Source organism: Seriola aureovittata, chromosome 12 (assembly GCF_021018895.1).
Source record: "Seriola aureovittata isolate HTS-2021-v1 ecotype China chromosome 12, ASM2101889v1, whole genome shotgun sequence".
Taxonomy (NCBI): domain Eukaryota; kingdom Metazoa; phylum Chordata; class Actinopteri; order Carangiformes; family Carangidae; genus Seriola; species Seriola aureovittata.
This window is the reverse complement of record NC_079375.1, coordinates 995,897-1,023,010: the sequence shown is the minus strand read 5'-3', so window position 1 is coordinate 1,023,010 and position 27,114 is coordinate 995,897. Positions and strand designations below refer to the sequence as shown.

At 40.9% G+C, this 27,114-nt stretch overlaps 1 protein-coding gene across 1 annotated transcript in view; it reads right to left on the bottom strand.

Moving 5' to 3' along the window:
- LOC130179197 (cadherin-6-like) overlaps positions 1-27,114 on the bottom strand; it is an 86,784-nt gene that overhangs the window by 22,689 nt on the left and 36,981 nt on the right. Inside the window, exons 3-7 of the mRNA XM_056392021.1 lie at positions 18,527-18,821; positions 18,227-18,346; positions 14,384-14,557; positions 3,382-3,569; positions 1,352-1,602 (exon numbers count right to left, since the gene is read on the bottom strand). Of these exons, the coding sequence (XP_056247996.1) occupies positions 1,352-1,602; positions 3,382-3,569; positions 14,384-14,557; positions 18,227-18,346; positions 18,527-18,821 (1,028 nt within the window). The remainder of the gene's footprint in view (positions 1-1,351; positions 1,603-3,381; positions 3,570-14,383; positions 14,558-18,226; positions 18,347-18,526; positions 18,822-27,114) is intronic.

Here is a 27,114-nt window from a genome sequence, read left to right as displayed (position 1 = left end):
ACCTCTCTCTCCGCTGCAGTCGGTGAAGCCACGTTCCCGTCAGTTCTTGTAACAGGTTTAGTTACTGTTTCTCTCAATGAATCCTGCTCTCTTCCTCCTCTGCTGTTCCCTCTGCCTCTGACTCCCACCACGCATGACTACGCCTGCTGTTCCAGGTCCTCCTGGCTCCCCTCTCTGGACCTCCCACTGCTGGGCCAGCTCCCTCAGTTACAAGCTCCCTCTGCCTGTGATCTGAAACTCCTGGTCTGCTAGTTTGTCTCTGCACGTGGGTTCACCTGTTCGGTTTCTGGACTTTAGGTTTATTGTGGATCCAGTTATGTCGGCCTTACAACAAATGACTTTTCAAACGAGTTCCGCTGGAGTTGTGGCGTGCTCCTGTCATCTCAATGGTTTGGTGTTGTTGTGATGAGCTTCTTCAGTTAGTCTTTATTTCATCTTGACATTCCAATAAAATCAAACATGTTTAATACTGTCATAAGTTTTTAAGCTTGGCTCATGACTGTGACGTTCAATGACTTCTCCAGCAACAAACAGGAAGCAGCAAACCAGCTGATAGTGAGCAGGGAGGCGACTCCAGGGAGGGAGAATGTGAGTGGTTTGGTGTGAAGCCAATATTAAATACATGAGGGAGGCAAGGAAATATATTAAATATATAATAATTTCAAAATAAAATACGAAATCATAAAGGTGAGATCATGACTTTTACAGTGTTGAGTTACTAACTATGTAATAATAATAATAATCATAATAATGTCGAATTTTAAAGAGCAAAAAAAATTCTGGAATCTTATAGTGTGACTAAAAACTGACTCATGACACATTGTCTTTAGATGTGAGAAGGTGTCAGTCTAGCACAGCTGTGACCTACTGACCCCTGATTTTCTTCTACAATAGAAACAAAATGAAACATGCAACGGATGCCATCTGGCTGCTCTGCTGTCAGGAGGCTCTGGCAATGACATTTATAATGTTGCTTGTACTTGAAGAAAATTATGGTGGTAATTTAAACAATAAGAGGGACTGTGTTTATAAGGTAGTACCCGTTAAGGCAAACCAAAGCACAAAATATAGTGTAGTCCATAAATGGTAAATTAAGCTGTATTTTAGTTTGCTACAACTTTGTAAATCTAATCTACAGTCAAGGGAATTTAGGAAATTAACAAATTTCCAGTGAGACTGCAGCAAATCCAAAAGTGTTTCCTAAAAGAACATTGAGAAGTCTGAAAGACACTGATGCTACTTAAAAATATTCCTGTTTTTTCTGTCATTAACTTTCCTGCATTTTCAGTTTTTAACCATTTTTAAAGATTAATTAAAAAATGAAACAAATTAGACGGAGGTTCGGCCTTACTTGACCATGCTGCGGACACCATCCGGGTCCATGGCGCTGACAGAGCCCACAGCCACGCCCACCTCAGCGTCTTCCTTCACCTCCATCAGATAGCTGGCCTTGTCGAACAGCGGTGGCTCATCTACATCCTCCACACCGATCCGGATTGTGGCCATGTCTTTGGAGCCAGCGGACATGAAGCGAGGGTCCACCTGGGTGTTCTGGACCTGGATCTCTACCGTGTACGACGGCTTCTTCTCATAATCCAAAGGCTGCACAGGTAAAGGGGAAAACATGGGAAACACAGGGGGGATTTAGAGGGACTGTTTCTATTGGAACAAGGTGCCATTACTGCCAGAATTAAAGGAGCTCTTTGAAGGTTTTCTCTGCTGCCAAATGTGGTTTCTTGCTGGGAGAGGGTGGTGGTGATTCTTACTTGAAAAAAAACTTCGACCAACGTTGTGTTTACAAGACAAGAAGTTATAATATGTCCTCTGAGCAGCGCTACTTTTTCAGGTCAGACTGGAGGCTACAGTGAGTCACTATGGGAAAATGATGAGATGAGCTGGGGCTAGCTGGTTAGCATGCTAACTTCAGTAGAAGAAAAGATGTGATAGAGAAAAGAGAGAGTTAACATTGGTGTTTGTTTCCACCTCTGGAGACAGCTGTTGGTGAGTAAAGGAATGAATTTGATGCTGAACTCGCAACATTTCATCTAGACTGGTAAGTAAATAGCTGCTAATGCTAACGTTAGCTATGTAGCAATAGCTAAACTTACAAATAGCTGCTTTAAATATCCATGACCCATATTGTGATTTAGCCAGGAAATGTAAATTCTCATGCCATTTTCACTTAATGAGTTCTCATCCTGGACCTGGTTTATGTTATGTACAGTAGAAGTATTCATTTTGTGTGATATTATGACGAAACATGTCAAATATTGAACCAGACTAGACTGATAAAGGAGTTTTTATACTATACATAGTCATAGTAATAGATACCAAGTTGAACACCACATTTACTTGTATGGGAATTATATGATTCAATATATTATTTAATCTGATAGCTGAGGTTGAGCATCAGTCAGGATTTATAACATGTCTGTTCTTGTTTCAGAGATACTGACTGAACAGCCAAGATGTTAGAGTGGAAAATCTAACATTAATAAAACTGTGATATAAAGCAGCTGACAGATTCGATCTGAAGACAAATGATTATAGTTTTTCAAAAGTGCAAATAATGTTGATGAAATCTGTTCCTTGACATCAGCCGTGACAGTGCTGCACGGTTGTTGTTTCAAACAAGAACAAAGCTTCAGATTTACTTGAACTGCCTTTGCCTCACTTGAAGAAATCCTGGATATTGTCCTCATCTCGTATCCTGCTGACAGAATATCATTACTTCTTTGTTGAAGCCTCGCAGACTTTCTTAGGTTGTGTCGGCAGGAGGAACAAAAGGATGTCTAAATATCAATTGTGATTGTACATCAGTAAACACACACTTTGAGAACACTGAATCAAAAAAATTCAGCTGCATAAAAAGCTCCAGTCCAGTGCATTAGTGCCTGCTGAGGGTTGTGAAAGTGAAGATGAATAAGTTTAATTTGGTTTCTTTCATCTGTCAAGCATGCCCAGGCTTTGCATATTTAACAGTACGTGTAAAACAGACTACGTGGGCAGGATCCTTATGAGTGGAAAGTGTGGGATCTGCTGAATCACTGCTTTAGAATTAATTTGATTTAACCAATGCCGTGAGAAAAATATCAAGATGATTAAAAGCCAGCTTCATTTGAACGTGAGCATTAGGAAAGCAATGGATTTCACATTATTAACAACAGATGCAGACTTCTGCCTTTCATCCTGTGATAGTCAGTGTACAGCTACTGAAATGTACTCTGCTGTTTGTTTTATCTGCTCTTGTATTGTGTTCTCTTTGTTCTTGTTTTGTGTCTTCCATTAAAAGTCTTCATTAAAAGTAAATCTGGTTTTCAGATTAGTGCTACATATGTGATCAGTGCTCTGGGACCACAGCTCAGTCCTGCTCCCTCTCACCTTGCTCACGGTGATGACTCCCTCCTGGGTGTCTTTGTCTGTGGAGATCTCAAACATGTCCATACCATCTCCACTGACGATGGTGAAGTACATCTCAGAGTTCTTCCCAATGTCTCTGTCAGTGGCTTGAATTCTCCCGACTGGAGTGCCAGACTTGGACGACTCAGGAACTCTGAACTGGTAAATACCTGAAAACAACACTGACAGTCAGCTACATGATATCTGCTATATTCTGTATATCCATAGATGAGCTGTAATTGAGGTGGCCTTGTTCTTTTAATCTCAAGTTTACCTATTGATGTTATGGGCTCTATCTTACAGCCAGGTCAAAGCGCAAGCAGTGTCTTTGTAGTTTCAGACTGACACAGTTGTCATTTATCTATCTATCTAATAAGCATAAAATATTTCTAATGTTGTGATCTGTGCCAGAGCTGCTGCCTGTGTCAGGACTGTCCTCACTGGTCCGGACTGGGCTCACTGGTGAGAACTGGACTCACTGGTCAGGACTGGGCTCACTGGTCAGGACTGGGCTCACTGGTCAGGACTTGGCTCACTGGTCAGGACTGGGCTCACTGGTGAGGACTGGGCTCACTGGTGAGGACTGGGCTCACTGGTCAGGACTTGGCTCACTGGTCAAGACTGGGCTCACTAGTGAGAACTGGGCTCACTGGTGAGGACTGGGCTCACTGGTCAGGACTGGGCTCACTGGTGAGGACTAGGCTCACTGGTGAGGACTGGACTCACTGGTCAGGATTGGACTCACTGGTGAGGACTGGGCTCACTGGTGAGGACTAGGCTAACTGGTGAGGACTAGGCTAACTGGTCAGGACTGGACTCACTGGTGAGGACTAGGCTCACTGGTCAGGACTGGACTCACTGGTGAGGACTAGGCTCACTGGTGAGGACTAGGCTCACTGGTCAGGACTGGACTCACTGGTGAGGACTAGGCTCACTGGTGAGGACTAGGCTCACTGGTCAGGACTGGACTCACTGGTCAGTCACAATATGTGCTCAACTGACCACTAATATAATCTAACTCTGTGTGAAACACTGTGCCATTGTAATAACAATACATGAAGGTGCAGCGCACCTGGCTTTTAAAGAGAGATGGCACTTTGATTGGTTTATTGGATGCTATGCCCAAAACACTTCCATGAATAATTAAGAGACAAAGTGCAACCCTTATGAACCATGAGCACTGAGCAGCCAATATCAAAAGAGACATGGACGCGGCCCTAAATGCATTTGCACCACATGCTTTAGACTGTTAAATTGGAGCCTTAGTGTTACAACAACACTGTATTTCATATAAATAGAACAATTCATGCAATCACATTCCTTTTGACAGTTTTTTTTTTTTATCACACATTTCATGAGTGTATTCTTTAAAAATAAAAAAATTCCTCGGGCTCAGACTTATCAATGTATTTATAGTGACAAGATCCTAGATGTAGAATATTTACCTTGATTTCTCACTTTCATATTAATTTTGGTAGTAAAGGATTTTGGCTGCAGAAAAATGAGACCACTGGGGAATCTACTGTTCTGTTACAGTACCCAGGTATTTTTTCCTCATATGAGCATTTAGACACAAGACACGAGGGGTCACAGTCAAAACAGATGAGCACACTGCAGGGGGTCCTCTTTTATAACAAAGGGTGTCACATTCTGTTTGACAGTTTGGATCAGTAAGAGAGAGTCACCTGATTCTTCAAACGTGTCAGTCATTTAAGGGAGAAGCTTACTGATACGTTTCTTTGTTTGGGTCTCATTCTGAGCCAGACCCCCACCCAGAGTAGAACATATTTGTGGTCTGAGTATCTGTCTATCAATCAGAGCTACATCAAATGTGTTATAACATGCTGGGTACAGTGTAGGAACGTGGAGTAGTGTGAGTCTTCTGTTCTTATTTTTGCAGTTTCATATTTTTGCTGTTTTACATTATCTAATTTTGTCTATGATCCACCAACTTATCATTTGCTCCCTGCTGCCTTTTAACTCTGGAAAGAGATTTTGTCTCATGTAATCCCTCTCAAGGTCACTTGATTTTTCACCTTTGGGGATTTTTTTTAGGGTGGGGTGGGGTGGGATGGGTTGGGGCAGGGGGTGTTTCTTGTCTAATGTGGCCCAGTGAGACCCTTTCATATTGTTACTGGGATTAAGAGTTGCACAAATAAACCTGACTAAACATGACAGCAGGACATCACCACCTGATTCATTAAATATACAATAAATGGTATTGATCAAGAACCCAATTAATCCAGCCAGTCATATGGGATGAGTGATTGGTAGAGCACGTACAGTCTGATGCTGGTAAGGTGGAAAATACCAGTGATAGAAAATGGAAACACCACATAAGCTCAAACAAAGACATGGAGAAAGTTTGTCTCTCTTTGAAAAAAAAATCATATGACAGCATAAATGCTGAACGGAGAAACATCTTTCTGTTTGTCTTAGAGCTCCATAAAGAAGGTTAGACAGGTAGACGGCGAGAACAAAAGAAGCATTCTCGGACCAGAAAAACTAGTATAAATGCTGATGGAAGCCAGGCGCCGGAACAATGTCTCTCTGCCAGACTGCTGACGATCATTAAAAAAACGCATTTCAATGTATTTTTGTGAGCACGAAGCATCCTTTTGTTCTCTGGAAGAAGTGCTACCACTGTTTTTCACCATCAGTTTGTTGATGAGGAGAGCAGACCGTTACTAAGATCTTTCCTGCTCACTGTGAAACAAAAGCAGCCGCGGCCTGTGTTAAAAAGGCCGCTCCAGTGAGTCACTGGATAGGGTGAAGTACACAAACACACCTGAATCAATGCAAATGAGATGTCACTGCGCTTCATAAACCTGAGGCAGTTTCATATCAGCATATGTCCTTTACCCAGGATGTGTGTGTGTGTGTGTGCATGTGCGCAGATACATTACATATCAGAGATGTAGTGGTGTGTAAGAGACACAGCAGGTGTCATACACTCTGCCAGCTAGACAGCTACTAAATCTGCCTCTGTTTTGGTATATTTATGTGTGCGTGTGTGCGTGTGTGTGTGTGTAGCCAAAGAAGAAGAAGAATGAGATAAAGGATGCACATGTTTATGCAGTGTAAACACATATTCTGAGGAGAGGGGGCAACACACTGCCACGGCTGCAGCTGCTAACATCCCCTTATTTAACAAAGGATGATTTCATAGCCATCTTCACACATGTGTACAGTATGTATCTCTGCATCAGGCCAGAAAGTACAGCAACAGTGTGGTAAGAAGTGCTACTCTAAGAATACACAACATGTTCTGTCCTAGCTGCTTTGAGGAGTAGCTAAAATATATATTAGTATTATACTATCCACAGTAATAATATTCTAATAAAATCTCTTTACATCTAATTTTAATCTGCTGCAGTAAGAGCAGTGTGTGGGATATTCGCACTTTCCAACGCATCTGCATTTAAGATATTTGCATGTGTGAATATCTTCATCGAGAAAGTCTGTGACAGATTTTTACATTTCACCCCTGGTTTTTGAATTGGCCAAAATTATGCTGAAAGTAATGCTGCACAATTATGACTAATTGCCAACAGTTCTCTCCCTCACACGGGAAACGCATTTTATGGGCGCAACTGCATCACATATCAGAATTTAGTATAAATAGAAATATTAAAATATTAATATAAAATAATAACTTGAATTAATATTAAAGGGACGGGACAGCTATTCCACTGATTCAATATACTATCAATTAACTTAAAATCTACAACCACGACCACAGAGACAAAATGGCTGACTCGAAATTGCTGGATCAAAATGAAACAGTGTAAAAGGTGAAAGGAAGATGATAAACAAGATGGTGTTAAACAAAGGATCCTGCAAAAAAAAAACAGCAGTTAACAAAGGAGGCTATAAGCAAGATGGCAGAATCAAAGATGGCCGCCGGGACTGCATGGCTGCTGAGTTTAGATTCATGTATGATGAAGGTTAAAGGGTTACCTATTACTGGATGTACTACAAATACAGGTGGAACATACTAACATCATCTCAACAGTGTGGCTAACCAGAGAGGTGAGAAGAGGGGAGCCAGAGGTTTTTGTTGACCTAGTGACATCCTGATCACATGCTACGCAGTGACCGATAGTAGCTACAGACTGGGTCCTCGGGTGGCTCTCAGCTCAATGGCCCTCTTTTGTCCATGGAACAAAACAACATGTGGTCTATCGTGAGTGGGTGGAGGATCAACAGTGGTGTCACAGGCTTTTACAGACTGTATGCTTTGATTTGATTAGCTTGAGGTTCTGGGGCCAGTTTCACAAAGATATTTCAGACTGGTCTGTAGTTATCCCTTAACCCCTCTCCTACTCAGGCCGAAGACCAGTGTTACCATGGTAACATGCAGCATCAATAGCACTCAAAAACATAAAACAGGAAAACATGGCTCATGATTTCTGGTTTGCCAACATTTTTGTGGTGAGGGCAAAGGGAAGGGAAAGAGTTTTAGAGACCATATCAGATTTTTCTTTTTATTATTTCACTCTTCATGTAAAAACGTCCTTGCAACTGTTGATTTCTTCCAAAAAACAAACATTTTCTGCTGGGATTATTGGAGCTCAGTGCAGTTCCTTGGTTGGCCACTTTTCTATTTTGAGAAAAATGTACCCAGAATTCATTGTACCACAGTGCGGCTTAAGATAGTCAAGAACTAAACTGCTTTGTCCAACAGATTATTTAGACTCAGTCTCTAAGACACAGTCAAAGACTTTGTGAAACCTGCCCCTGGTGTGATGCATTCAGACAAGCAAGAAGACTATGGACTGTATGGAACTCACATGTTACTGTCTCTAAAGGTCACAGCCTGTGTGACACTGTTCAGTGATGTGTCACACAAAGAAAAATGAGTTCGTGTGTGACATATTTAGACTCTGGAAACACACATTCACATACTAAAACAATATAACCACAAAAGCTATTTTTCTTTACTTTTCCAATACCTTCGGTAGTCCATCTATGTAACTGAGTTTTGACAAAAATACTAAGACAAACAAGTGGGAGCCTGGTGAAACCATGAAGAGCCCAGAGGTAAGAAGAGACGAAGAATAATTCATCTCCACTCAGTTTTCTTTCTGGCTGATTGGAGATTGTGTTGCCTCCTGGCTCTGACACCGACAACACTGATTGGAGTCATGGTGTGAAGTGAAATGAAATGACATGCATGTGTGTGTGTGTGTGTGTGTGTGTGTGTATGTGTATGACTGTGAGCGTGTTCTAGACTGCGGAAAGGGTTTATGGTTAGCACACAGTAAATATACAGCATCATATACAGTAACCAAAGGATGTTCCTCACATTGATAGAAATACAAGTATGTGTGTGTGTGTGCTAAGTGTGGTGACTTAAACAGAATGATAATGCCACATGCAATCTGTTCAGCAGATCCAGGGGTGAGCTTGTTCTGCACCCTGCACTGGAGGAGGAAGCAGTGGGTGAGCGCGTGCTAAGGCTGGGCGGAGAGGAGGAGGGAGATGCTGATGCTCTGATGTAGTGACTGTGATCGACCGAGGCAGAGATAGAGAGGGAGAGAGGGAAAAACAATTAGAAAATGAATGAACACAGAGAGCCAGAGATCCAGAGAATGGAGGGGGAAGTTCTGCCTCCGTGTCACTTCATGGGGATTAGACAAGAGAATGATGTGATCGTGGCCAACAGAGCGGCAATTTACCCATTTCTTTTACACTAAAACACACACACACACACACACACACACACACACACACACACTTGTCCAGTGCAGCCTCTTGATGAAAAGCTGCCACATTCGCACCAGCTGTTGTTAAATTCAAACTTCAACTGTTATAACACTTCAAGTGAAGCGAGATTAGAACTGAATTAAATTGAACTGCACCAAGCAAACTAGTTCTGACAGATGGGATCTCTGTGCTGCTGAGTAATGTACAACAGCAATTAAAATGCTGTCGTCCTGACAACTGGGAACAATGACAATGCAACATATTATGAACAATTTTCATTTTTCTCTGAGCAGTTTAAAGACACCGGCTCCATGTTGGATTAAATAAATGGAGGTTCTCAGAAACAGCAGTTCAGAATGATTTCACCACAGTGTCCAGATAGTAGGTGTTGTAGAGCTTTCAATCATATCACATGACATTCTTCAGCACATAATCAACATTGACTTTGAACTTAAGTTCATAAACCAACAGTGATGAAAAGTGTTCAGAAAAAAAAAGTAAACTTGAACATCTGCAACTCCAAAACAACTGAGCAAACGCCATCTGCTGCTGAGGATCATGTGATCTGACACATCAGAGTCATAGGTGTATGGTTATACTGTTTATACTGAATGGTTATACTTATAAATCTAATAAAGCCAGCCAGTCAAAACCTAGATCTCCTAGAGGCCATGGTACAATATGTGGTAATATGATGAATACATAATCAAGATATATATGTTTTTAATGCACCATATCAACTGAATAATAACTGGAATAATAAAAGTATTAAAACTAAAGATACCCTTAACATTAGTTAAAAATGCAGGGTCGGCCTTGGGGTCCTTGTCACTTCAGGATCTACTGTGCTGTAGAAGAGTGTATACCACACAGTGAACCTTTGCCCACGGGGTCCGGGGCCCTCGGGGCCCTCGGGGCAGCTGCCTGCTCTGCCCTGATCCTGTCTCGGCACACAGCGCTGAACACTGACATTTACAAAATTCAGTAGCAGCTTCTTTTTCCACAGAGTCTTGTTCCTCTGGATAATCCACAGAACACATTGTCAGTTTCTTCAGCTGAAAGTCGTTTCATAGAAACTTGTTACTGCATATCTGAATGATTCTAAACCAACTGTGGAGGTGCAGTCAGTAAAAAAATATGGTGGAATTCCCATTTAGTGAGTATTTGGAGAAAACACTGTGGACTGGAATGACATGACAGGCTGTTAACATCATGCTCTCTATTGATAGTCATACTGTGTGTTCAGCATTATATCTGCATTATTGGATTAGCTGTTGCTCACATTACAGAACTGAGTTTTTCCATGTACTCCGCTCAACAATTAATCCCACACTCAGTAGCCTAAGGCGGATAGATTAAGTTCCAATCATGAACATTAGATGGCAAAACTGGACAGGCTAATCTGCTTGCACCCTAAACACATGTTTTAATTAATGAACTATTTTGGATTCATAAAATGCATTTATTTATTTATGTACTAGAACTGACCGCAGTGGATCTGTCGCTATGGAAATCAGTGCCAGAATTAGTATTCAAATGATTTCCAATTTTCCATCCCTGAAGCTCTCTGTAGTACCCTCAGGAAACGGCTGTCACAGGTGAGGAGAAGACAGCACAGTTTGTACATGTCACATATCAAGTTCAGTGTGTAAAGGGCGAAGGAGAATGTGTACAAGATATAAATATGCAAATGGAGAGTAAAAGATTAAACTGTATAAATACAGCATATGAAATGTAATAAAATGGGTTGATTTTGGGTACAGTTCATTGCTAAAATATGACATTATATAAGTTAATGTGTTTAAAAAGAGACACCCTTATATACTTTTTTAAGTGATTGTGACTTAAAAGTGCCAATTTCATTGTATTGTTTGGTGCTTTCTTGGTGCAATACCCGAACAGGGCAATAGTTGGTGTTAACCTAAAACCCCATTAAGAGGCCGCCGAGTAAATCCTGCACCGAGCGCAACACAAGCTAAAGTTCTTGTTCTCTTCATCATCACACACAGGAGGATCAATGTTCCTCAAAAGTAGATGCTGATGCTCTATTCCGGTGGATAAGAGTGTTGAGGAGCCGCAGTGAAGTTGTGTGTTGTGCAATGTCAAGATAATTTGTTGTAATGTAGTGAAAATGAAGCTGTTATGATACATGCTACGCTAGCAGACGCTACACACAAAGCTAATGCTAAGAGCTGTGATGCTAATGAGCGAGATTTGCTGTCTTAGTGGACTGACATGCAGAGATACTATTGTTTATTTGTTTTCATTTTGTTGCAACATGTTTTGACGATAAAAATAATGAACAGTATTTCAGTTACAGTGAATGTGGTGACAGTTAATGTAATATCTGCTGTGTCTGATGTATTTTTGCTTTTGCTCTGTTTAATGAGTTGTTTATGTAAACAGCAGAATAAGTCTCACCTTCCACCTGTGGCTGAGGACTAGGACTACTTTCAGTCCTGACAAATTAACCGTATCTCCTCAGTAACATGAATTAACTTTTTTTTTCCCATATTAGAAGAACTAATGATGTCTGAACTCAAATCAGGTCGCCGCTTCCTTCCGCAGGCAGAAAATCTAGCGCATTCTTGTTCTTCTTCTTTGGTAATTTCGGATGGCTCTGCCTGCTGCACGGATTACGATACGTTACCGTAGTGACGTACAGCCGCAATTGCAGTTACAGGCGTCAAATCTGAGTACCGAGAAAACAAGTAGGCCTACTAGAATTTTGTCATGAGGCGGAGGCGGCACGGAATTTGACGGAGGCGGCTGCCTCTCAATTCTCTGTGCAGGAAAAACCCTGAACTTGTGACAGGAATGTTGGACTGTTTCCTGACATCTTATACACTGAATGACTGGCTGATTATTCTAAACCATAATTTACAGATTAAACAATAATGAAACTACCTGTGACCTGCAGTACTAAACTGTGGCAGTCCAAAATTTAATTTGAGAGCATGTTATTAATAGACAGTGTCTGTCTCTAACTAACAGACTACGGCACGGTCTTAAGAGAGTTTGGGCTCCTCGGTACAAAGCCCACATGTTTACAGTGAGAATGTTCCTATGATTAAGGATTAATAAAGTTTAATTAATTAGGAAGGCTTTCAGGGAGAATTAATGTTACTTGGACTAATTCCCCTGGTAGGAAACACACTGCTGGTGAAATCATTTCCCAGAGAAGAGGTGTTTCATTTCACTGCAGAAAGGGCTGGACTTTGAATGGACTAACATGCTGGGAGTGAATGCTGCTCCCACTGTGATGGACAGGAGTTAGAGAGTTAGTTAGAAACTTCATTAAGTCGAATGCTATGTGCTATTTCTCAGCAATTTCTGGCCTCTGACGTTTGAGCTGAGCTCAGTGATTTACTGATCCGTAAGAACGCTGTGAGCAGTCACTGTGAGCAGGTCATTATTTCAATCTTCCTAACCAGGAACTACACATCAGGAAACCGTCTGGTCGGTTTCCTGAAAACCTCTGTGCCTTTTAAAACTGACTAATCCTAAACTCTTTGACCTTCTAACTGCTGGAGAATCTCTGGATCCTCTTCGCTTGACCAACAGCGTATCCTCACTCCAACCATTCATCTTCAATGCCTAACTCAAACCATCATCATCTCAATAGCTATTCCCACCCAGAGCACCTTCTATCCCGTCCACCACAAGTTAATTCTTCTCAAGTCTTTAATCATCTTGATCTCGGAACATATTTCTCCCTCCTCTCTCTTTCTTGGACTTTGGTTCTGGCTCTGCTTTTAATCCCTCGACCATTGGTCTGTCCTCCTAATCACAACTGTCTTGGCTTGAATGAGGAACTTCAACCATGTTTGAACATGGTCCCACTGTTTGTCGTCTCTCCTTTCTCTTGTCTGGATCCAGGTAAATGAAGAGTTGTCTTACCTTTGACTCACTATTTCAAACTGTGTAGTTAATGTAGACATAGAGAACCTCTAAGTTAACCCTAAAGTCCCCAAGTCACCAAAGACACCAAGTGCTTGTATTTTAACTTGGAGGCAGCAGCCACTGATACTCTGCACCATACCAGGCACAGTACAGCAGTTACCTAAGTGAAAGCACTCACTCATTTACTCCTCCCTACTCATTATCAAGGGTCTCCCATGTAGAAGACTATATAGTGAGCTCATTGGTAAAATGGAAAAACACTTCCGGACTCTACTCTGGTTGTTGTCTTCACACCGTTTTTCTGTCTTTCAGCTTGAGCACAATAATAATGCTATATATTGTTTGGTTAGCGACCAGTGGTTGTACAGTTCTTGTCATGATGCATTGTGGGATACTATGAGTCCACTATATAGGGAATAATAATTCTCATTATACATCTGGACAGCACTACAAAATGGCAAACCCACGATATAGCAGAATGTAGTGAGTAAGGAGTGGTTTCGGACACAGCCACTGACTTGAAGAGTCTGCTGAACTGCTAACCTGCTAGCTGTGGCTCAGGGTGAGGCAGGGGGAGGGGAAGGGTGAGGGGGAAGGATTTTGGTGAGGGAGAGCCAGTATGACTGGCAGCCAGAGGCAGAGTCACCAGATGCATCTGAATCAATAAAATCAACAAAGAGAACCTCCCTTAAGCACCAATATCTTAGCAATGTTTGCTCCGCTTACATAAGTAGCATGTAAATAACACTTGTACTGCATGTGTTTACACCAGCTGCTGCTCCTCATTCATTCACTAAGATTTCCATCACTGTCTACAAACTGTGCTGCTCGTGTAAAATCCATATAAATCTTATTTTCCATGTGAAATGTGAAGATATCAAATGTTTTCAGAGGTGGCCTCTTGTGTTTTTGTGACATTGCCTCTAGTGCTCATTTTCAATATAATGAAGCCTGTGCTGCCATTTGAATGCAACACCTTATTGAATCTTGGGGAGAGATTTGATTTGTGATTATAAACTGTGACATTTCATTCTGTGACATGTGTTTCCACATTCTGTCTGTAAATGTTGTTCAATTTAAAGTTACCAGTGGACACTGAACGTTAACTGAAACAATCTCAGGCAGAAACTTTATCAGACATGATTACAACTGAAACTGAACTGTTCAGATTTAACAAGGTATGGAAAAACAGAACAGTTATCCTGACTTTGTGTGTGTGTGTGTGTGTGTGTGTGTGAAGGTGTCTGACTTCGAAAATGCAAATGCCAAAACCTGAAGCCAGTCAATCACGAGCAGGCATCGCTAATTAAAGTGAGACCCGATGTTTCATCATTTGCATGCAGTCTGTCTTCCTTCGGTGCTGTTGACTTACTCTGAGTGAAGCGGGGAGGATTATCATTGACATCGGTGAGAGTGATGTTCACCACCGTGGTCCCAGTGAGCCCTCCTCTCTGTCCGCCCATGTCTTTGGCCTCGATCACCACCTGGTAGTGCTCCCTCTGCTCGCGGTCCATGTCACCAGGACCCAAGGCCGTCCGGATCACACCTGAACGAGAAGAACGAACAAGCTGTTGTTGTTGCTCTTCATTTGCTTCATCCTCAGCCCCCTTCTACCAGAATCCTACATTATGCTAAACTTCATAGGCTCTAGAGGAGTCACAGATCTCGCTGTTTCCAATTAAGAAGTATTTCTTCAGGTGACATTAAGCTGACTTTCTATAGTAAAACAGCTGTATTTTGCTCTTGTTTCTTTCATGTTTGGTTGAGAGAAGAACCTGCCACCTGTTGTACTGATATGTCTTCCCAATCAATACGTAACTTGTTACCCATCTTCTGTATCTTAAACCAGGCACATCTGCAATGGTATTTCAAATCATCTGCTTCAAAAACCATACATCTTATAAACCTTCGTCTGGATTTACAAATAACTAGTCAAAGTTGAGGGACAGCAGAAGTGAATTTGCAGTTAAACAGATCGTTTGACTTGAATTAAGGAAAACAACATTGCAAAGATGAATATCGATGTCTGGATTAAGCACAGAGGCAGAGTTAGGATATGTTTAGCCTAGTTTAGCATAAAGACTGGAAACAAAAATAAAACTACAAATAACTCTAAAGCACACTGATGAACACACTGGATGTCATTTGGTTAACCCATCCATTATGTAGAAACAATAATTAGCCATTTTATCAAAAGTAAATGATGTGCTACGCAGCAGGCTTTTGCCAGGTTGGGTTACTTTTTTTATATGTTTAGGTGGGTAAAAATAGTTTTGGGTGACTTATGACAATTTGTGTGGTTTCCCTGATGAAAAGTTCAGCTACACTGGAAGAAATTGCCCCCTCCCAAGACTGACCTGGAGTTCAGCAAGCAATGAATGTTTAAATGCTGTTATAATTGTTTATATAAGTGTTTTGCTGGCTTTTATTGTGAAGAAGCTACAGGAAAAGGAATGTATTTCTCACTGCAGTAAATGTTCATGTCAGTCATGAAAATAGCTGCACAACACGGCAGCATTTATTTTCTGCATTTAAATTGTCAGTGAATTAGTTTTAAATATGTCAGGGAGAGGAGTCAGAGTCAGGAGCAGCCATAGTGAGCTGTGAGATGATGCACACCTCCAAGGTTACACTGTGTACAGCATTAAATCAGATTAAGGTTATTATTATTGTCTGCCTGCTGCATTAAAACAATATGAGTTTGTATGGCTGCGCTGTAAACAGATTCACCACTTGTTCTTCTGTCGGATTACTGACAAAGTAGCTGCTCAACAAGTGTATGCTGTAGTATTAAATCACAGTTGCTGCTACCACGGTAACCATGGATGTTGCCCAACAAACCAGGACTGAAATCTAAAAAGGAGCTATTTGTAAGTTTTGCTATTGCTACATAGCCAATATTAGCATTAACAGCTGTTTACCTAGCCGTCTTGTCAAGAGCTAGCAGCTAGCAGGACGGACTGGACGCTATAGTGACCCGCTATTGAAAAGTGACAAGCTGGTTAGCATGCTAACTTCAGTGGAAGAAATAGAAGCAAAACAAGGGTGTTGCGTTCCACCTATGGACATTTGCCGAACTCGCAACATTTCTTCCAGACTGGTAAGTAAACAGCTGTTAATGCTATAACCTTGGCTAGGTAGCAATAGTAAAACCTACAAATAATAACAACTATAACACACAACTTGCATGCATAAACATGAGATTCGAGCCAGTCTTCTCATCTTGCTATCACAAAGAAAGCAGACATATATATATATATATTATATATATATATATATATATATATGTTTCTCCAACTGTTCCTTTAAGTGCTATTAGTTGAGCCACAAATTTGCTGTTTACTTCAATATTTTTGTTTGTCTATACACTTTTTGCACCAGAGAACACGGTCTATTGTTGCTGCTTAATCCACAGCCAGCAGTAATATGACCACGGCCATGACTCCTCTATTTGTTCGAAACAAACGGATGAGCAGAGACAGGGAGATTAGTGTGCTGATTATCTAAATGGATGGCTGACTTTTTTATTTACAGAGAAAGTGCATAAGATCAGCGAAGGGCTGAGCTGAGCTGTATTTTATGATAGCAGGCATTAAAACCTCTCTTTCCTCTCTCTTTTTTCTATGTAGCACAGACATAAATGTGCAGGGTGAAGGTGCACAATGTGTGTATTTACTTTACATCACTATTTTTGCTTTTTTTTCCAGAAAACAGATGTGTTGGTGTAAAATGAGATATGGGGCTACAAGAGCATCCTATTTCTGCTCTCTGATTCACACTTTACCCAAATTTAATTCTGCTGTTGGTACAGACACTGGTGGAAAATATCCTCCACGGAACATCTGCTATATCAAATCTGATCGAATGAATATGAAGGAGCGAGATTCAAAAGTGGCAGCAGTAAGTGAAAAGTGGAATTTATAAGTCAGCAATCCAACTGTAAATGAGATGCAGTATTTGAGTGTTAGCTGTTCACCTTTTATTTTATCTCTGTAGCTCCTGTAGCTCATGCTTAATGTATGTTGTGGTTGGAGTTTTAATTGACTCTTTCGTTGCTGTTTTCATGCGTTGTCATGCTAGCAGCAAAGAAAAATCTGCTTTGGTTCTACACTGTTGAAGCCTGACTGTCCTCTGGGATATGTTCATTTTGCTGCAGTACTCAGTCAGGAAAGGCTGATATCACTTTCAGCTCTGTGGAACCAGCACAGAGACAGGTTTGTGGCATGTTCAGCTTAGCTCAGCCCAAAGACTAGCTTAAATGAACAAGGATATTACCCATAATGCAAATTCCTGCTGCTACTTCACATTAAAACGTTTCACTGGGAACACATTTTTTTACGTTTTTATTTTGATTCAGCTAAAGGAAGTATTGACTCGAGGCTAGCATCCAACTGCAAATTAGTATCAATAGTTTAATTGATACAGGTAGAAAAACATAATTAACATAATTAAGCTCGGTATAAGAAAAAAAGAATCATTTTAGAACCAGTACAGAAACTTGACACTGTCTACATCTACATAGAGACAATTTTCTGTGCTTATTTGTTGGTTGATAATTCAAATGTTTCAGGGGAGGAATGAAAGAAAAGAAACATGTGAATGTATAAGACAAAGAGCTGCAGGCGACACGTACTTGTTGTTCAGCGAACCTTAAACCTCAGTGTTACAGGTAAGGTTATAGGTATATTTATTTTATTTATATCTAAGTAAATATGCTTTTAAAAATATTTTACAATAGAATACTTGACATTATTTTACATTTTTAAAATGATATTTTACTGATTCATGATTTATGATACAGTAAAAAAGTGCTGAGGGTTTGTCCCTTGGATATTATAAAGAATTCAAATTTTATTACATTTTTTTCATTTTTTATTCTTCATATATTCGGGGGCAGAAGTTCTCTTTTACAGGAACGCCGTGATCGGAATGACAGTTACCCACATGCACACCTGGAAGCTGCCCAGTACAACCCAGTCTGACCTGCTGGCCACTGAGCAGCTCCTCTGGAGCAGTCGGGGTCAAGGATCTTCCTCAAGGGCACCACAGTGGTGCTGATGAGCTGCTCTTTCACTTTTCCCACCCAGATTTAATCCTGCCAGTCCAGGGATTGAATCGGCGACATTTTTGTATTTAAATATAAACCACATATAGCATATAAACGTTACCTACAACACCAGGGTTGCGACGTAAAGGATGATATTGTCAGAAATACCTGTGTTCGGGTCCACAGAGAAGTATGGGTGTCCCTGGCTGATGCTGTACACCAGTTTGGCACTGCTCCCATACATACTGTCGTCAGCATCTGTAGCTGTCACCTGGATGACTGATGTACCTGAGAGACACACATTCACATGATTATTATTGGCAAATATAATATTCTGATGGTTCAACTATTTAGAAAATGACACATTATTTCCCAGAGAGAAGAACACAAAGTTAAAGTGTCCCACTCATGTGTCCCATGAGTGCCCCCATGTGTCCCACCATGAAAGAGTCCAGTGAGAGTCCTTACCGATGTCAGACCTCTCAGGTACGCTCCCAGTGTAAACCTCTTTGCTGAACTGAGGCTCATTATCGTTGATGTCGTGGAGTTTGACGATGAACTCTGTCTCTGGTTCCAGCTTTTGACCTGTCCGTTTGTTGACCACCGTGGCTTTGAGGATATAAAAAGCCTTTTCCTCACGATCCAAGCGGCGGGTGGCGTGCAGGTCGCCGTTATTCTCGTCGATGACAAAGATGGAGCCAGCCCCCTCGCCAGACAGAACATACTTCACTAAGCCATTGCCATGGTCCTGGTCTGACTGGAGCTGCAGAGGGACACACACACACATTTGCCTCATTATCATCCACAAAGTGACTGTTACATAACAGACCTCAGGATTTCAGAGCTTCAACATAATATATTTCAATATTTCAAGGATACAAAGACTTCAGTCCTCATTTACACTTCTTTTTAAAGTGATTATACAGCCCAGGTTTTCCTCTATGTATGTTTATTATGTGAGGTTATACCTCCAGTCTTTAAAGACATGGTAGTGACTTTCAGTGTGGATATAGAGCCAGTGTTTAAGGTTCCAAGTTTTAATAGAACTAAAGATAAAATGTAGTAATGACTGCAGTGTATGATGCTGTATAATGCTCTAAATGTATTTAGATTCACTTCATTATTCATACTCTGCATATATATTTATTAATTATTGTTGCCATGTCACTTATTTATGAGTAAAAAGAAAAGAGAATTAAGTTGCAATTTTATGAGAAAATGTTAAGATGTGATGTTAAAATTGTGACTTAATTCTCAGAATCTAAAGACATTTATCCTTGAAAATGTTTCCCCCATAGTGTTTATGGGCTTCCAACATGCACCAACAAGCGGCCTCTTGCAGCAAGATCTTTTCCTGTCCTTAAAAGGATAAAGATGTACTAACAAGTACACCATCCACCTGCCCCAATGTGGATAAATCAGCTGTTGAAAAAATAGTCTCTAGCAAATACACTAATTCCTCCTGGTTGACTAATGTTGGCTGAAGTAACCAGGTGTTAAGGAAATTACTGAATCAGTAATATATTTGTGTTTTTAAAGATGTCTGTCCTCAGTGGTAACCCATGGGCTAAGGGCTGTGTGAGACAGTATTGAGAAGTAGAGTAATGCATTGTTGCTTTCATGGGATTGGATGACAATAACATAATAGAATGTTAACAGCCTTATCAGGCCTTGAAAAGCTCTCATTTGACTTCATACGTATTTAGTCATTTAGTTTGGAAGACTTGTTGAATGTGTGATTGCTCTGTTACATCCTAATTTATCATCCGCCTTATATAACCACTGCACTTCCTCAGTGGAAAGAAATGAATCAATGCAACGAGCCAGTGCTCATTAGAAATATCTAGTTTCCTTCCATTTATGTAGACAGAGTGCTTATTGCTGGTGCATGGATGGAGGGAAAAGAGAACAAGCCAAGGGGATGATAGTGACAGTTTTATATAAGATGAAGAAAAGAAGAAACAACAAAAAAAAAAAAGACCAGGAGTCAGATCCAGATTGAGAAATAAAAGAAGAATCTCGTGGCTGGGAGAGAGGAGAGAGGAGCACAAAGCCAGAGTTTGTGTCGTGCCTGAGGGAGTAAACATCTATTGGATCTGCTGTGAGATCTGCTGCTTTTTCTCTGATACCTGCAGCAGTAACCTGCTTCAGTCTCTCTCGCTCTGCTCTTTGTCTGTATCTCTCGACCTCAAGTGGCTCTCTGTTCACCTCTCATCCCTTCATCCCTGCTTTACCCCTTCAGGTCAGGTGTTGGGCTGATGCCTTTGATTATATGTGTGTGTGTGTGTGTGTGTGTGTGTGTGTGAGTCATTATAGCTGAACAGGTATCAACATACAGCAACATGTACTGTAAATCAGTGGCGTGCAGTGATAAGCAAGGACCTCCTTCCTGGCTGAAGACGTTTCAGGATCATTCCTTTCAACTCTAAAAAAATGACTTTTATGTTGTGTATGTGTATTTCATTTTGTTTTTGTGTCTTGCACACAAAGTGCTCGCCCCTCATGGGTTTGCAGTGGTCAGACATTTCATTACAAAATTACAGGATATTTTACAGCTCAGTCTTAAAATATATAACCAAAGCATTTTCCTCTCTACATGAGAATCATTTTGCTCCTGATCTCCTGAATATCACAAAGTAACCTGTCATGTAACGGCCATGCTAAGTGTCCCACTGAAACATCTTTACAGAGAGTCTCTGATCAGAGATCTTTACAAATCTTTCCCAAAGCCGAATCTTTGGACATTTGGTAATCTTACCAAAGTTAATTAACTTACAATGACACACTCCAGTGACAATACAGAATCAATAAGTTATGGACCAATCAAAGCCACATACACCCATATAATGATGGAACAGCCATCAGGGGCAGTTTGGGGTTCAGCTCAAGGACACTTTGACACTTTGACCTTCAGATTACTGGACTACTTGCTCTACATCCTGAGCCACAGCCGCCCCAGTTCTGTCTCAAACATCTCAAACCTGTGCACGGAAAAGATATTTATATTCTCACTTAATAGTAGAACAGGCCTAAAAGACTTGGGTATTATGTTACATAGTGAACTGTAAATATGTAAATTGAATGAATATGCCTGTGAAAGCTTTTCCTAGCAGGAGCTATTGAAACTGCTAATAATAAACCCTGACTTGTGGTATGTAGATTAAGGTGATCAGTAAGACAACGTCTATCATTTGAGATGATAAATATAAGTGTAAATTGCTGCCTCTTAATGCTTAGGAAGAAAAGACTGTTGAAATAATTATCGAATATACAAGTATAGTTTCCACACACGTGTATAATTATGCTGCAATATCAAAACTGATCTTAGAACAGTGGAAGCTGAGTCAAGGGCAGTTTGACAAGCAGTCAAGCTGCAGCAGAGTGAGCTGCTCCGCTGTCGCCATCTTGGCAGTGTCTGACTCCGCCCCTTCCTCCCAGCTAATCCAAAAATAGTCAAAGAGGAGAGGCGTGTGTGGAGCTGGGACTTCACTCCTGTTACTCAAAGAGGCCACGCCTTCAATCATTCATAATTTTAAGCCTTAAAAAAATGCAGACAGGTGAGTTACATACACAGTCATCATGAAGGAGGAAATGACCAAAACTGTTTTTGTACCAGGCTGTAAACATGTTTATTTCTGCTGTAAAGTTGGACATTTTAACATGGGAGTCTATGGGGACTGACTCACTGTTGGAGCCAGACTCTAGTGGCCATTAGAGGAACTGCAGTTTTTGGTACTTCAGTGTTGGCTTCGGTGTTTCAGCCTCGGGGGTTGATGCTTGGTAGCTAGCTGTCCCAAGATTATCCACAATATACAAACATTAAAATGATAAACAGAAGGACTTGTAGTCCAGCTAGCTTCAGAGACAACAGCCTGCTACTATCAGGACAGTACATGATGCAGTACATGATGAATGCAAATATCAACATCAAGCAATAATATCAGATCCTTTATTGGACAGAACACTGTTCTGAGATCAGATGTAAGGAGAGGGATCAATTCCACTTCCACATTGTTCTAATTTTTTTAGTTTTAACTGGTCAGCTCACTGTTCACCTTGGTTGTCCTGACGGCACTTCACGTATCTCAACATCTCTTCAGTAACAGGCATCATTCTGCAACATCGAGCTCTACAGAGCTGTGTGTGTTTAGAGACTTAGCAAATACTGTAGCTCTGCATCATCATGTTGGTTGCATGTGGAATCAGTTAACCCATACACCAGAGACCATAGATTTATCAGTTATCATGGATCAAAGGATCAGAGCAGAACAGACTCATGTTTCATTCTTTCAGTGGCTTTCCATGTTGAAGAATCTGCACTTCATTATGTGGGACTTTGTTTGCTCTGCGCTGCCCCCACAGCATGAGGCGTTATCACAACCAATAACTCGATGACTGGCTCTGCTTCTGAGCACTCTGGCCTTCAAATCTCACTTTCCTGCCCATACCAATGAACCATGATGGGAAAACAAGAGTGCTGACTCACAGCCTCTTCTTCCCCCTCAAAAAAAAATCTAAATCTGCAGACTTGGCCTGTTGGAGTTTTGCTGGCTTGTCAATGAGAGGATTTTTCCTTTCAACTTAATATCTCTGTCCCTACAGAAGTCCTGCGCCTCTGAAGCAAGGAAAAAAAAAGTCCAAGGTCTGCTTAAGCTATTGATGTTATTACAATGCAGAAACCCACTGAAATGTAGCCAAATGCAGCTTTTCTTACGAGCACTGCTTCTTCCACATACTTAATACATGATATGTCCAAACACACTGAAGGTCTCACCCTTCTTCCCCTTTCTGGGTGTTGAATTTAAGTATGTTGTGCCCTGGTGCCCTGCAAGTTCCTCTCCTCAGGCTGGCGTTGATTTTAATTGGTTTATGCCCAAGTGACCAACAGGAAGGAGAAACCAACAGAATGTGTGAGATGTTGGGACACCACATGCTTCAGTACATCTTGGCCAGGGTCCTGGTCTCTGTAAAGCTTTCCATACGTCCGCTTTCTTTCAGAAATATAAATAGCTCGCACTGACGACTGAGCCAATCAGAGCTCTGCAGGGGCCATTAAGATACCATCACTGTATTTCTTTAATTTACTGCTCCTATCGACCACTGCTATAGTTTGCACATTGACTGAAAAGGATATTAAGAACAAAATCAAAGACTCATCCTGGTCATCACCTGTTTGAACTGTTGACCTCTGGCAGGCACTACAGGTCAGACAACACACACACACCGCCAGACTCAGAGACTCTTCCTCACTTGAAGGTTTTGTATTATCCCGTAATTAAAATGACATAGTCTCATTTTCATTTGTTTTAAAGCATGATTATGTTTGTCCACACTGATGTGGACCAATATTATCCCATTGGTTTGTCTCAGCACCCTGTTTACCTCCACTACTCTCCATTCCACACAGAAAGTACAGTGGCTAAAAAAAATGTCATATAATTTCATGTATGAAACAAATACTGGAATGCTGCAGTAAACTGAATTAAAGTGATTCCTCTGGTGGAGAATAATGGTTTTAATAGAACTTTGGGCTTTGGTTAGGGTGGACTTAAGGCAGATTATTAAAGCATCTAAACAGAGTTTCCACAGCTCTGATGAGACTGAGGTAGAGCTGAATGATACGCATAGTTTTGACATCTGGAGAACCGCAATGCTTCATTTAGAAGGGCATGTTGTGGCACATTTGACCTTTATCAGAACAGTGCAGCTCCTGTGATTGGGATGTTGCACTCGGCCATATTGAGATGTGGGTAATATTTGGATGAAGTGTTCATTGTGCCCTACACTGAGGGGATAAATTACACTCTCCTACACTCGCACTACTTTTCAAAGACAAGAAAAAAGCTATTCTTTCCCTAAGGGCCTTCTTGGTTCACTGCTGATATCCCCCACTTAACCACACACACACACACACACACACACACACACACACACACACACAGACAAGAAACTGCAAATCAGTAGCGTGGAGGGATGGGTCACGCTTTAACTGCCTGGTCCTGGTGTGTGAAAAGGAAGAACGCAGCATCAGAAACAGATGCAGTGGCTCTTTGGTCTGATCCTCTGTCACTAAGTCAAACACATAAGTAATCTACTGTGTCTTCACAAACCACTGATTTGCAATGAAAACAGTTAGTGAGCCACTGTACTTTTTTATTCCATTTTCCCCATCTCCTCCTGTCCTGTGCAGTGTTTCTCTCTCCACCAGGTGTTATGACAATTCAGATGTTATATTTCTTCTCTTTTTTTATTTGCTCTTTATTTCTGACTTCGCAAAACAAAAACAAGTGAGACACAAAGGCTACAGATAATGGACAGACGTGTAAATGACAACAAAAACGATAAACAGTCATAGAGACGCACAAATGAAAAGAATATGATGTGTATGGTATGTGTGCGTGTGTTTATAGTTATAGGGAAGTATAGTGGACATTAATGATGTAATATAAATTTAATCGTAGGGAGAATATAATTAAAATAGAATAATAAAATATGATATCCTGTCAATGTAATAAAGTAAATAAATAACTGAATAAATACATAAATCTCATGATAAAAAACGCTAATATGATATTATAAGATAATAATGTGGTGGTGTTATCACAGAATAATATGTAATATTTATATAATATATTCATTCTAAGCATGTTATATTATAATAATATAATAAACATTATTTTACATAACAATTATAATGTAACAAGGTGAAGTCACGTGTGTTGAGGTCATTGATGTTATATTTTCATGGGTCTGGTTGTTGAGCAGATGCAGTGACGTGCAGCAGAGATGGAGGGTGAGTGTTCTATGAAACTCCATGAGAATTAAACACTGGAAGGACAGAGGTGGTAATGTCACTTACATCACTTTTTATTTTCTTATTAAGTCTCTTCTTCATTCCTTCAGCTCCAGCTCTAAAGTCTTGGTTTTATGTCAATGTGTCGGCGCAACCAAATGAAAAAACCATATTCTCTCTGATGAAATACCAGTACAACACATGTGAGAGTAGTGTCATATTCAGGACATGGTGTTCACATGAACACGATTCTAATAATACTGTCTGGATGTCTGCGGTGGTGCAGGTGTGTCTGCGTCTCCTCCACGTCCGGCGAATCTCATGTTATTCTGAATCAATGTCATTTGTTTACCAGCTGAGTTTCCTCAGTAGCTGAGGATGAACTCAGTTTATCTCTGGCTGTGTGGACTTGTGTGTTTACCACTCTGCTGGATTTAGCTTCTCCATGACGTCCATCTCAATCACATCAAACTAAAATGCGACGGAGGACCGATATGACAGCAAAGATATTCGTACCCGTGTTTGACAGTAGTGGAGGGAGAGCTGACGACACCTGGACGTGACGTATCCCAGTTTCTACTGGACCACTCCTTTATCCAGGTGTTTGAAACCAGCATTTGGTTTTAACCTCTATATTCATAGAGATAAATTCATTTAATTCTGTGGATTATCCACAGACACAGGGAAAGAGATGTTTTTGATGTTTTGAGCGAAAAGTCTAAATTTCCTTTGTAAACTTAGGGACATACAGGGATGTTAAACAGTCTGAGACCACCTTTGCACATGAAACCAAAACTCTCTGTAGGACTTAGCAGGAAAACAGGACTAGGCCAAAACCTTGTACGATGCTGGACTGTGTATGATGTAAAATTGAGACTGCTGTAACAGAACACGAATAGTGACTGAGACGCTGCCTATTAAGACGACATGTTAACCAGCGGTCTCTTCCAAGCTGCTGGTTTATTTATAACCACAACATCCGACAACGTCACCAAACACATCAGTTAAAGACAAAGACTGAGCTGTGATTTGAGCTGGATTTACTGCAAAGTGATCACTCAGAGAGGAAGTTAGAAGCTCATTCACGTCTACGTCAGGTGAAGTTAATTGAAGACGTGAATTAGAAATGTGCCTCCGGATGAAAAGCCCGAACTCAGGCCGGTGGGGCTGAAATGGCAACTGTCTTCTACGGAAAGTAGTAAGTGCCTCTTTGAAACAAAAAGGTCACTGCAGGGCTCTGATAGTTGTCAATACTGCCTGTAAATGCCCCCTGATGATGTAATTGTTGTTTTTCCTGAGGACAATGAAGAAAGCTGGTGACATTGTACCGCTGCAGCAGAGAGAGCGAACATATCTGAGCTCTTCAGACATTCGTCTCCACTGCACCAAAGATCACTGGGATACAGCCTCCAGCTGTGGAGGACATCTACAGCTACCAACAGCTGGAAGGACCCCTCAGACCCAGGCCGTTATCTGTTTGCCCTCTGGCAGACGTTACCAGACCTTCTACACCTGCACATCCACACTGAGAAACAGCTTCTTCCCCAGAGCTGTAGCTGCTCTGAATCAGTCCCACCAAGTGCCCCCCGCAATCCGGCCAACTACCCCCATAAATGTCTGACACATACTACACTATGTCAAATAAGCTCCACTGTACACACATATCCACTCTCATCCATCGTGTTACTGCTTGGATATTGTGTTCATAACCTCAGTATACAGAAACAAGACATTCACATTAATCCATCACTGTGCACCTGTTCTACTACAGTGCTACAATGCACATCCTGCTTCCACTGTCTGTGATGTTGTTGCCGATCTATCTCACTGTAGTTCTGTTCTTACTATTTATATTTCTACCGTGTACTTTTACTCTATTTAGTTACTGATTTTACAGCATTGAGTATGGAAGTTGCAATGACAATATATTCTATTTTAATAGAAACAAATCTATTTTGAAAGTGCAATGACCAGTGGGGAAACGCCAACTCAGCCAGTTGACCAATGGTGTACCTTCATCACTCAGTCAGTCAGTCAGTGACATTCATGTTTATAGTGCTGACCCCGCTGTTATGGTCCAGCCTAGAACATGTGGTTTTGTGATATGGGTGAACTGACCCCTTGAGGATTATGAAAAACTCTCAAATATTACATGAAAACAAAAATCCATGATAAGCTCATGCGCAAAGTTGCTGGATATTGGCAGGAGTTGGAACACGCTGTCATACACACAGATCATCTGATCTCAAACCTGCTCAGTGGT